The sequence below is a fragment of the Cyprinodon tularosa genome, unplaced genomic scaffold (genome assembly GCF_016077235.1).
Source record: "Cyprinodon tularosa strain WSP-4 unplaced genomic scaffold, ASM1607723v1 ctg174, whole genome shotgun sequence".
In the NCBI taxonomy this organism is placed as follows: domain Eukaryota; kingdom Metazoa; phylum Chordata; class Actinopteri; order Cyprinodontiformes; family Cyprinodontidae; genus Cyprinodon; species Cyprinodon tularosa.
Window position 1 is genome coordinate 671,671 of NW_024038565.1, and position 12,557 is coordinate 684,227.

Genomic DNA, 12,557 nt, shown 5'->3' on the forward strand with positions numbered 1-12,557 from the left:
GTTTGTGCCACCCTCAATAGAAGTAAAATAATAAATATAATATAATGAATGTAATAAAAAAATTTTCTTGGACAGCATACCCTTTATGAAGAAATTGAAAGAACCAAGAAAACAAAAATGAAATAGTTTTGGCGGCTTCTTGATACAAAACTCCCTTTATGATGAATTCTTTCTTTTTCTTCCAAATTGATTGCTACAAGACTCAAAAGATCGTAGTCCTTAAATGTAGTTCTAAGCTCTTATTCCTGGCTTCTGTTCCTTCATCTTTCATGAAATCAGCGGTAAACACACTATTGTGGGTAGGAAAGAAACTCTTGACTGCTGTGCAGATTATGGACAGCCTGGAAATCATTATGTTAAAGGAAAAACATTGATGGTTCTTATTAAATTGGAACTGAAATGTTATGAATAAGAACTACAAAAATACAAGTTTTACAAATGTTGTAAAAAGCTGAGGCTATCCATTATGCAACCCATAACATAAATGCATATATTACACAGTGCCGGTAAAGCAATGATGTCACTTTAAATACAGTAGAACTAGTGCATACTCTCTTCTCTCTGAAGATTTCCATTAGGTGAGCTGTGCCCTTATGTTCCTGAAAGGATTATAGCATTCCTTATAGCTTCTTTGCCTTTACTTGAACATGCTCACAAACAGTAAATACCAGATTCAATTTTGGAATTTGAGTGAAAGTAAATATATGCAATATTGAAATTGTGTTTAAATTAAGGTTAACATGAACATCTTGTATATTGCAGTAGGAATCATGATTCTTGATAATATGCGGCCCCCTTTAACTTTAAAAATGGTTGTTTTGAAGATGTGTGCAGCTTTTGCACAGTGCTGCATCACCTGAGCCAGTGATACATTATTATAGCCTTGGCAAGCCTTGCTGAGCGCAGTAAGTCAGCCAGCTGTCTCTCCAAAGCTGTGCTTTATCGCACAGTAACATACAGCAAGCTCTTTCTATATCATTAGGCTAAAACTATGTAAGGAATATCCAGTTAAATTACCTTTTCAGGAGGCACTCTACAGATACGACAAATACTGGGAAAAGTGAGAATATGTGTGACGACGAAGTGGAGCTGTGGGTAGAGTCCAAATTGTCAGCGTTTGAAAATTTAAATAACATGTACCCCTTTCCTAAATAGAAATGTAATTCCATGTCTCCGCATCTGTTAATCACTAATAAATGTTTGGTTTTTAAAACAACACAGTTTTGCAGCGTTAATGTTGTAAACAATTTTATGGAAAATTACCCACATTATTTAATTTTTTTATCAGCGTAAACATAACTTTAGTACTTTCAACCGGTATCTTTCAAGTAGAATAGCCTGAAGCAAACCATTTATTTACTCTTGAATTTATCACTCTTTCAGTCTAAGTTGTGTTTTACGTTGACAGCTTAGTCTAGGGAAACATCCCAAGCTGTAGTTTAGGGGCATGGTGTTTTCTTAAGATATTTGCACTCTGCAAGGCACTGCATTTGATGTCTTTATCTCATCCAAACAGGATGTACCGACGCACCTCAAATATGGTGGGGCTCAGCTACCCTGCATCTGTCATATCTGTGCTTAAGGTATTAACATGTGCATACACACAAATGCAAAAGCAAACAAAAAGACATACAATATAAACCTTTAGCACAATTTCCTTTGAATTTACCAATACTTTGAGGTTTGTGCATTTTAATGGTTTTCATAAACATTTAAACTCTTTGAATCTTCCCAAATTCTCATCTTGCAACTAGAAACCTTAATCTATTTATTGGGATTTATTTTAAAATATCAACACGGTTGGTGGATTAGTGAGAAATGGAAAAGGTGGTATGTGGCTTTCACATTATGCTTTGTGGACAGTCAGATTTATGTTCAGCCCTACCTAGGCAGTTTTTAAATTATTATTTTTGTTCTACAATTGCATTTGCATGTATTCTGGCCTATGTCATGCTTCAATCTAATTTCAGCTTTAGCCTTGTTTGTATCTTTGGGGTCATCATCCAACTTTAAAGTGAACCTCCCCTACCATCTTTTTTAGACTCCCAACAGATTTTCTCATAGGGTTGCCCTCAAGTTAGCTCCATCTTTGTACTGTATCAGCCTTGAAGGAAACCATTCCACAGCATTATGCTTCAACCGCATGCTTTAGACTGTTCCTAAAACTTTATATATGCCCTGTCATGATGCTACATGTTCACTAATATTGGCTAACCTAATTTCTTAAGCCTTTAATGGAAAATTTGTTTCTACTAAGAACAAAATTAACACCCTTGTTATCTGTTTAAAATTTCCAGTACATGGCCTCTGAAGCCAGTTTGTATTTAGGGGGATCATAATCAAAGTGCGCCAGATGTTGAGTATTGTTACATGAATTGTATACATGTATACATTTTTGCTATTTTTTCTTAAACGTACAGAAATATTTCATTTTTCTTCAACTTCACAAATATGAACAACTTTGTATTTGCCTATTACAAAAAAATGTATACTTTTAAAAACTACTGTATGTTGTTTGAGAATTGAGTGTAATTCTTTGAATGTTCCTTCTCTTCTATACAGCATGTTGACAAATGGTCTTTTGATGTCTTTGCTTTAAATGAGGCCAGCGGGGATCACGCTCTTAAATTCATATTCTATGAGTTGCTAACAAGATACGATCTCATAAGCCGTTTCAAGGTAAAATCCCCAAAATGTCACACTCTGCATCACAGGTCATTGATACTTTTGTCACATTAAAAAGAGGTTGAAGAAGCCTGCTTCAGTTCTTAGAAGAACCTCCCCAAACTCATGAATGCAGTCATATGATTACACTCCATTATATTGTTTTAGTTTAGTTTGGCATTGATCAATTTATTCTAGGGTCTAGACGTAACGCACCTCCCCTAATGGCTGTGGGCTATATTTTCCACAGCTGAGGACAAGGCATTGCTAATGATAGCATTTGGTAGTGAATTATGTAGACAAAGCAGAATGAATATGCAATCAGATTTTTCTGTAGACTAGGTAAGTCTGATGGATTATATAACATCAGTTTTCAACACTGCATTTTAGTCACAGGTCACATCACTGACTGCTCTAAGTGTTTTTAACTCACAGCTTGTGGTTTTTTTTTTACATTTCAGATTCCAATCTCTGCTGTGGTGTCATTCGTGGAAGCCCTGGAAGTCGGATACAGCAAACATAAAAATCCTTACCACAACCTTATCCATGCTGCTGATGTAACCCAGACTGTACATTACCTTCTTCTTAAGACTGGCATGGTGGTGAGTATGAAACACATGGGCTAGATTAAATACTTTGTCATAGCTCTCAGCATCTAGAGGAAAGAGCTTAGTGCAGGTGGGTTCTAGAAGATGTAGTTTAATGGATTGAAGCTGAATCAATGAAAGGGATTTTATCCCACTGGTATTCAGTGCATCTCTGTAGCTGATGTTTGCAAGCCTGATTGAAGTGTTCTTGACGTTTCTTATTATGGTCATTTTATCCCTGAGCAAACCATGAACATATTTTATTGGAAAACAACTCTCCCAGTACACTTTGAATCCACTTTGTTAGTTAGCGGGTAGCAGTAACATATAAAATTATCAGAAGATAGAATAATTTAGTCTGAAAAATAAATCTGTTTGTTTTTGCCGTAAAGTATTGCTCACAGTTTATGCTAACCAAATGCGTTGTTGTTTTGTTTTGTGTGTTTTTTTTTGGTTACACGTCGTGACCTACATTTTTCACCTTCTAAGAGAAGTGACCTTAGGGCACATGTAACACAACATTAATTTCAAAATGAAAAACACAGGCCCGACAAGTCTGTGACTAGCCAAAGAAAAAGCAGTCTTATTATTTATTCACCATAATAAAAAGGCAGAGACAGCTGTCAACACTGTGAGTTTCTTTAGGTTGTGCCTTGTGGGGTGAAATAACATTTATTTCCCAACCACCACTGGCTCCTGGGAGAGCAGGAGAGGGCCATCTATCTTCTCAAAACCCCTCCAGACTTCACTAAATCAACAATCAACGGGTCATTCATAAAGCTGGTTTATGAAGACATACAGGGCATTGGATTTGGCATTTTGTCTCTACCTTGTTCTTAATGGCTTTCCCATAACCCACTGTTGATTAGTCTCCGAAATCGACCGGGCTCCCTGAGTTATATCCTCTCACTGTGTGTGAGCACAATCCGATGGTCGCTCATGTTAGAGGAATTGCCCACTCACTGTGGTGCCATTGTTTGGTGTACACTCTTAGTATCCAGCAAAAGCTAAAATATGAAAACACTAATACACACTGAACTTAATTGTTCCTGGGTAGTTTTACCCTTTCAGTATTTTGTACCTTATACCTAGTTTTGTCATAAATGGCACAGATGGACACAGTATTCAAGGTGAGATAGTTAGTAGAAAAGTAGAAGCGTTTATTAAAATAATCAAACTGAAACAGAACAGAACAAAATTGTGGAACCGTGGAGACCCATCACTGGCACTGTGGATGTGGGGAAGTATAAGAAAAATAACATGAAAATGACAGGAAACAGATAATTTCCAATGCACAAATATAAAACTATCATTAAAAGTCAGGGTATGGCTCTCCAATATGTTATTAGACTATTTCCCACTTAGTTTCCATAAGGTAGATGCCAACTGTTTTAGTGTAATACAGCAATTCCCAAAAAGCCAAACAAAGGTGTCAAAAGAATGGAAAAGTTCACTTTGAAATCTGTAAGGAAAAACTTCACAAATATAATTTACAACTAAATGTCAAGGCTCAGAACACAGGCCCAATATTCAAGGCAAGACAGACAGTAGGATTAATCAAAAAGTGTTTATTTAAAAACAATGGATTTGCAAGGGCAGCTAGGACATTTAGGGCAGGACACTCTGCAGGAGGAAAACACAGGTTAGTGACCACATTAATCTAAAGGAGGTGTGCAATGACTTTCCAAAGTTATTTACTGAGAAAATACAAGATATTAGAAAAACAGTCTGTATATCAAAATCAACTCCAATACCAATACTGTCTTCAGTTAGAATAAACTCTGTTAAAATACCCCAATTCTGCCAACCAAAATGAAAAAGTTTAGAAGAAACTGTATAGCAGCTAAGCTCATCTTCCTGCTGTTTTGATGTGGTAATATGATTTTATTAAGATAGTTTTACTTCTTTTGGATCGATTCAAATCATAAACACATTCGTTATGCTGGCTTTTTTCTCCCGGGCCTTAAAAACAGCAAATATCAAACTACTGAACTAACTACAGAACTAGAGGCCCATCTCAAACCTCCCCCTTCATCAGTAAAATTATTGAAAAAATAGCGTTTCAACAGTTAAATGCCTTCTTAAAAATGACCAGCTACTTTGATGTCTTCCAGTCAGGTTTCCGGTCCAACCACAGAACTATGGCTGCCCTGATTAAAGGAATAGTACACCCAAAACATGATTAGCCTTCATTTTCTACTCACCTCCATGCTGAACAACACTCTGGAGTACTTTTTTGATATCTCAAATGCATCTGGAGATCTGGGAGGCTTCTTGCTGTCTGCTGACATTCAAATAATGGAGGTCCATGGCGCCCGAGACAGAAAGGTCCATAAAAGTCCACAAAAACGTGTCAATATTCCTCCATACTGCTCGTCCAATGTAATCCAAGTGTCCTGAGTGGGTAGCATCCAGAATTTACTCGAAACGAAGTCATTTAGAATGTTTTTAGAGCATAAACAGTAGTGTATAGGATTTCCTAATAGCGCCCCCATGCGCGCTCACGATTCTACGGAAGCCGGCAGACCAAACCAGCGCATTCAGCTCGGCAAAGAACTCATGCTCTTCCTCAACACTGAAGTCCTCAGACATTTTTCTTTCGTTGTTTCTTTCTTTGCACAGGTAAACAGCACATTTCTTCTTCTACGCTTGCATTATCGGCAGACCAGACGCTGAATGCGCACTTTCTTCCGGTTTGGTCTGCCGGCTTCCGTAGAATCGTGAGCGCGCATGGGGGCGCTATTAGGAAATCCTATACACTACTGTTTATGCTCTAAAAACATTCTAAATGACTTCGTTTCGAGTAAATTCTGGATGCTACCCACTCAGGACACTTGGATTACATTGGACGAGCAGTATGGAGGAATATTGACACGTTTTTGTGGACTTTTATGGACCTTTCTGTCTCGGGCGCCATGGACCTCCATTATTTGAATGTCAGCAGACAGCAAGAAGCCTCCCAGATCTCCAGATGCATTTGAGATATCAAAAAAGTACTCCAGAGTGTTGTTCAGCATGGAGGTGGGTAGAAAATGAAGGCTAATCATGTTTTGGGTGTACTATTCCTTTAAGGTGTAAATTCAGACTCTGGAATAACCACTGTGCTCTAATGGATCTCAGTACAGCATTTGATACTGTTAATGACTTGAATTTCTTAGAGCATCTGGAAACATGGGTTGGCCTTTCTGGTGACACACTGGACTGGTTTAAACCCTACCTGAAGGACGGGGACTTTAATGTGTCAGTTGGGAACTTTAAATCAGTGATCAGAAAAGTCACATGCGGGATTCTCCAAGGTTCTTCTGCCAAGCAAGCCTAAGTTCTCAGATGTGCCACAAAGCAAGAGGCTGATTAGTTCTAGGCGGTCATGCTGCATGCTGCAGTAAAAAGGCTCAGCTTCCCAACATTGATTGTGCTTAATCTTACAACAATATTTATCCAAATTAATGTAAGATCTCTTCCTCACTTCAGGCCATAGCTGAAAACCCACCTACTTAGGGTTGCTTACTCTACACTAGTTAGAAATTCTTGGTAGTAGATATTTGGTTCAATGTTTTATTCTTTTTAATTGTGTTTTTTTCTGTTTGTTTATTTTGGAATGTTATGTACATTTTATGACTTTGTTAAGTACCACATTTATCCATAGGGTGATATTGAAAGGTGCCTATAAATAAAATGTACTCTAACATTAAACGGTGACCTAACTACTGTATCCTAACTACCTAAGGGATGGACCCCTTCCTCGGGTTAAATATGCCACAAACTCAATGCTAATTCTGACATTTTGAATTGAAAAAGCTTCCTGGATGGGAAGCGAAACATCTTCAAACTTGGTAACAAAGTCCAGTTGATTGTTTTTTAACTTTTTTTTGGAATATCCTAACTACTAATGAACAAATTGAAATTGCTCTTTCACCTATTTGATATTTATACAGTTAAAGATTTTGGCATGCAATTAAAAAACTATCGACTTGGGTTTGTTCTCCAATTGATGGAGCATTAGCACTTTTATCCTTATCACTGCCTCAACTAATTTTTGGGCAGCATGTTATGTACACTTGTCTGGCAGGTTAAGCTTTTTGCACCATAACCAGACAATCATCCCATTCTCTTCTGTTTCTGTCAGCCAAACACATCTCCATTTATTCTTAACACCACTGTGAATGGCTGAAATATCTGACCTTTATCAAAGAAAAAGTGTATCTATGAAAAATTTGCCTGAGCAGGCATATTACTTATTCAGTTTAAAAAGAGAACTTAATAAACACAAGGACATCCCTGTTTGGTCGGTTGCATCTACAGCTAAGTTACTGAAGGCAAGTGTGTTAACACTAATGAAAATGGCAAGTGTTCAATTACATAGTCACAAAATAATCTAACAGCAATGATAGACCCGATTTCCAAGGGAGGTGCTCTCAAATGTTGTCGATCCATTGCACATTCTTGCTTGCTAGTTTGCATATATGTAAACGTTTGACCAACACTTCCACACATCAAAACTAAAATGATAGAACATAGTCAAACGCGATGACAGGTGTGTGCCTTACAAACATTTTGGCTAATGTTATGGCCAAATTTGATGAGTTGAGAGCAGCTTCATTTTACTACCTTGAATAAAAAGTCTAATAACATCTATCTATTCTTTTCTATTTCTTTAAACTGATATGACGCTGAATGTTTGGTGCAACTCTAACTGCTCTATCTACTTTCAATTTATTGGAGCTAAAACTTATCATTGGTGACTATGCTTTGTATTAGGGCTGTAACCATTCCTCAAATGATTTGAGGACCTTGATTACTTAAATTAATCAAGGCAAATGATCTCCTTCAAGGGTTAATTTAATATTACACTTACTATGTTCCAGGTGGGTTGTTCCGGCTAATGATAGCCTGCCCTGCTGATACATGGTTGCCAAGCGCAGTTGTCAACAATGGAGGAAAACAACCAAGAGTTAAAAGAGGCACAGAGAAGGAGATTGAGTTTTAAAGGTGTAGGGTGACTTTAAACTTAACCAAAAAGAAACCTGTGCAGTGAGACGGCTGGCATTGTCTGAGCATCAGCCACAGCAGCTCTGCCCTTAGCGCTGATTAATTCTCACTCTCTACTCAGCCTCCACTTTTGCTCTTGGCAGTTTACTTTCCCCGGCTTTTATTGCCATTACACTCGCACAAGTACAGAATAACAAAATTCACTCTCTGCCTTTAACCCATCTTCTTTGGGGAGCAGTGTGCTGCCATTATGCTAAGCACGGGGGGCAGTGTGGGTATATGGTCTTTGCTCAGGGACCCAGAGTGGCAGTCTGTGGGAGTGGGGGTTCAACTCACAACCTTTGGATTTCCAAGCGCAATGCCCTAACCACGAGGTCACCCCTCCCTACATTATCTTGAAGAGTTTTGTTTTATTTGAATAGAACTATGCTCTTTAAAGTAAAAACAGAACTCCAGAACACAATATGCAAATGAAACAACATTCAATAGTAATGTATTCCTCATGCCAAATTCTTCTCTGAGTCTTTTATGTCATATTCCTCTGTAATCCATTTATGGGCTAATGTGCTGTTCCCTGCATTCCCCATCACTGACTTCCCATTTCTCTTGTCTATTCTCTGTCCATTCTTTCCTTTTTCGTTTCCTTCCTTGCTTGTCACTAGCATCAACTTTTCCATTTTGGTGACTTCACTTTCTTCTCCTCCCCTCCTCCAGCATTGGTTGACTGAATTGGAGATCTTCGCCATGATATTTGCAGCTGCTGTGCACGACTACGAGCACACAGGGACCACAAACAACTTTCATATCCAGACAAGGTAATGGATGATAAAATCAAAAATGCATGGCGCTGACTCACCCAATCAATGATTTCATTTACAGCAAGGGGGCTTTACATTCACACTGTGATCGCCCGCAGTGTAATAATAACTGGATGGATGTTGGTGAACTCAAAAGTTTAGGCTTTTAAAAAACGTCACATTTTACTCAACCTCAAAATTTCAGGTTTAAAGCTGAAAGGAACATTAAGTCACACTGTGTTATGTCAAAGTATTGTATTACAACCATACAACACTTAACAGATTTTATTCAAACTAGCTTCCAGAATCTAAAGTTTTTATATCCTTAAACAATATTACCTGCCAAATAATAGTTAAATAATAATAAAATTTGTATTTCAGTATGGGCAAGGGGAATGAGAAAATAATTAACTGCAGAGAAAGAAAAGGAAAATAATTAACATAAACTTCAAATTTAGAAGTTTTCTGTTTCTCAAGCAGCATTTTTATAATTTGTCTTAAAAAAAGAATATAGATCTTTTCAACAGGCACATAAAGTTTTATTAAGTTAGTTCTAGTGATAAATTATGCTCTTTGTTGAGCAAAATAAAAATGTATAATCATGATTGATTTTTCATATTTTGTCCTAAAGTTTCTGCAACCTGTACAGACCATCCTAGTGAGATGTTTTACTTGTTCTTAATCTGGAAGGTCAGACACAGCTATCCTGTACAATGATCGCTCAGTGTTGGAGAGTCACCACGTCAGCGCAGCCTACCGTCTACTGCAAGACGACGATGAGATGAACATCCTTTACAACCTCTCTAAGGATGACTGGAGGTCTGTGGCACATGTAGTTGAAAGGCATGAATGACTGTAAAGGATATGAAAGATTCAATTGATAAAACTTGCAGTTAGAGATTAATATGATATTATATACCAATTCAAGGCCTCAACACAACCTTATTTTATTTAGATTAATTATTGACATCAGGGTTGTTAGATAATCCTCAAGGTTTGACAAAATTTATGAAGTTTTTTTAATCATGAAACACTACAGAAGAAAGATCTGATCAAATCCTAGTAAACTAAGTTAAAGAGGCTATTATACTTATTTATACTTATTTTTCTCTTATTTTTACTGCAGCTTCTTTTTGGAATATTTATGCTTTTACAACTTTCAAGTTTCTAGTTATTTAAGATGCTTGTAGCTAATTTGTTTTTTTTTTCTCCAATGTCTTTACCCAGAGAGCTACGGGCTCTGGTGATTGAAATGGTCCTGGCCACAGACATGTCCTGTCATTTCCAGCAGGTCAAAGCCATGAAGAACTATCTACAGCAACCCGAAGGGTCAGTTTGACGTATCAGTATTCTTTATTAAATCTGTTAGAATTCTCTGGGAATTCCTTACTAGTCATTAGACAGTATAAGATCCTCACAGTAATGAGAACTTTGAGTTAAAATTACCCTTTGTCTCAGCATAATCACTTATCTTATTTCCACCAAGATATTTGATTGTAGTTTTTTGAGAAGAAAATAAGAAATTACTGAAATAACAAAAGCATATTTAACATTTATTTATTTATTTTTTGGCAGAATAAGTAATGATCAACCTCTAAAACTACTAGTTATCAAATGCTTACAATACAATATTATATATTTTTTGTATTTGGCTCCTTATAAAGTGACCCAAATTGAAAAAGTGTATTATAGCCTAACTGACTTTACAAATAAGCATTTAAGTTTAAGTTTCAGTTTTTAATATGTGTACATTTGCGTTCTCGTGCACTCGAGAAATGTCATCATCATCATCATCCTCAGCCCCAGCACTGTTCCAACACACGAGAACAGAACACCAAGAACAGACAAAGTCCTCGGATGTTGTTCTCCCCCTTCCTATTTACCAAGCATGCATCAGAGCACCCTTCTCCGTTCTTAAGATTGACCGCTTTCCCAGCATGCACCGTGGCAGCAGCAGCTTAAAGGGGAGCTCTCACACTGTATGAGGTTAAAAGTAAAGTTGCATCAATGCCATTTTTTGGCCCCAATACCAATACCATACCATACAGATACCATCTTTTTGAAATTTGTGTGTGTGTATATATGAAGAACTGCATACTACTTGGATCTAAAATAATGGCTTTGTCAAGCTCCTGCCTACCTTTGTAAAGCGGGAAAAATACTAATACAAAGTACATCCAACAGAACCTTTTATTGCCTACCGGGAATGGGTTACAATAGTTGAATAAACTTTTGGCTCTTAAAATGGTATCGGTACCCTATTTGTTGGTACTCGCCGATACGAAAAAGTGAACTTTTAAACACCGATACCAATACCAGTATTGGGAAGGACCCCGATAATAAACTAAAATTGTGGTATCATGGCCTCGCCCGATGCTGGCATTGGTATCTAGTTAAAAGTTCACTTTTTTATTGCCGTTGTTCTACAAAAGTAAATTTTAGGATTATATAAAGCGGGAACTTTATACTCTTAAGCTTCACTATATGGCCTATTTACTGATTTAGTGTGTAATTTAAATAACTTTCAGATGTTGAGAGGACCGTGTCAAACAGTTGAGCTGCAAGGCTAATGTTAGCCCGTCTGCAGCGCTCCTCTCTCAGCATACTGTAGCCTTGTGTGAAGTACCGCTGGATATGATTGCGTTTTTTGTTTTGTTTTATTTGGCAAAATATTCATTTGATCTGTGTTTATCTAACTGTGTTAATCATTATTTACCCACTTAATGAAAAAAGTAAGAATTTATTATTATCAAGAGACTATTAATAATAGGAGGTAAAGTGCAGCTCCAAACGAACTGAGTTTGTAGGGAAGTCACGAGTACGCTTCTGTTCCAACTGTCCTCTATTTATTCTGCATGCTCCTGTTCTCCCCAAGTCCATACTTTCCTGTGTTCTTGTCAAGAATGTACTGAGTACGTGAGCCCGTATTCAGTGGTCTGTACTGAATTGGTCATAATTGTGCAATCTTATTAAAAGTTTCTATCTATAAGAACCAGGTGCCATTAGAACTTCAGCATGTTTTAAAATTATTTTCTTTTTAAACCTGCTGAACTGTTTTATACTGAGATCAGTAATTGTGGTTGACTTTTATAATTCTTAACTTATAATCTGCACAGACAAATGTAAAACAGTAAATGTATGTTTTAAAGCCAAACAAAACAACCTCTGCTATATCCTGTGTACCTTACACCTTTCTACACACTGCAGGTACCGAGAAATTTGTTCAATGATCTTGAGATGGCAAGAACAAGAAACAGTTTGTTTAGCCTCTTAGCATTCATTGTCCACAGCCAAAACTGCTTAGACCACCGGAGGTTTGCTGTACAACGAGAGGAGAGATCTCTCCGCTTTTTCAACCATCTAAATCCCGACTAATCTCAGTACAGTAACCTGCATGCTAATAGTTCTGCTCTTGGACCAAGATCTAAATGAGGTAATTTGCTGTGGCAATGTTTACTGTGGCACAGTTAAAACTGTGACAGGTATCTTATTAGATTAACATTATTTCCATGCAAAATAA

At 37.2% G+C, this 12,557-nt stretch overlaps 1 protein-coding gene across 9 annotated transcripts in view; it reads left to right on the top strand.

Annotated features, from left to right (window-relative positions):
• The window catches only part of pde1cb (phosphodiesterase 1C, calmodulin-dependent b), a 177,589-nt gene that overhangs the window by 130,256 nt on the left and 34,776 nt on the right, over positions 1-12,557 (top strand). For all 9 annotated transcript variants that reach the window (XM_038281699.1, XM_038281701.1, XM_038281704.1 and 6 more), the window contains 6 exons: positions 1,517-1,583; positions 2,563-2,679; positions 3,126-3,266; positions 8,955-9,055; positions 9,728-9,856; positions 10,265-10,366. In XM_038281699.1, the coding sequence (XP_038137627.1) occupies positions 1,517-1,583; positions 2,563-2,679; positions 3,126-3,266; positions 8,955-9,055; positions 9,728-9,856; positions 10,265-10,366 (657 nt within the window). The remainder of the gene's footprint in view (positions 1-1,516; positions 1,584-2,562; positions 2,680-3,125; positions 3,267-8,954; positions 9,056-9,727; positions 9,857-10,264; positions 10,367-12,557) is intronic.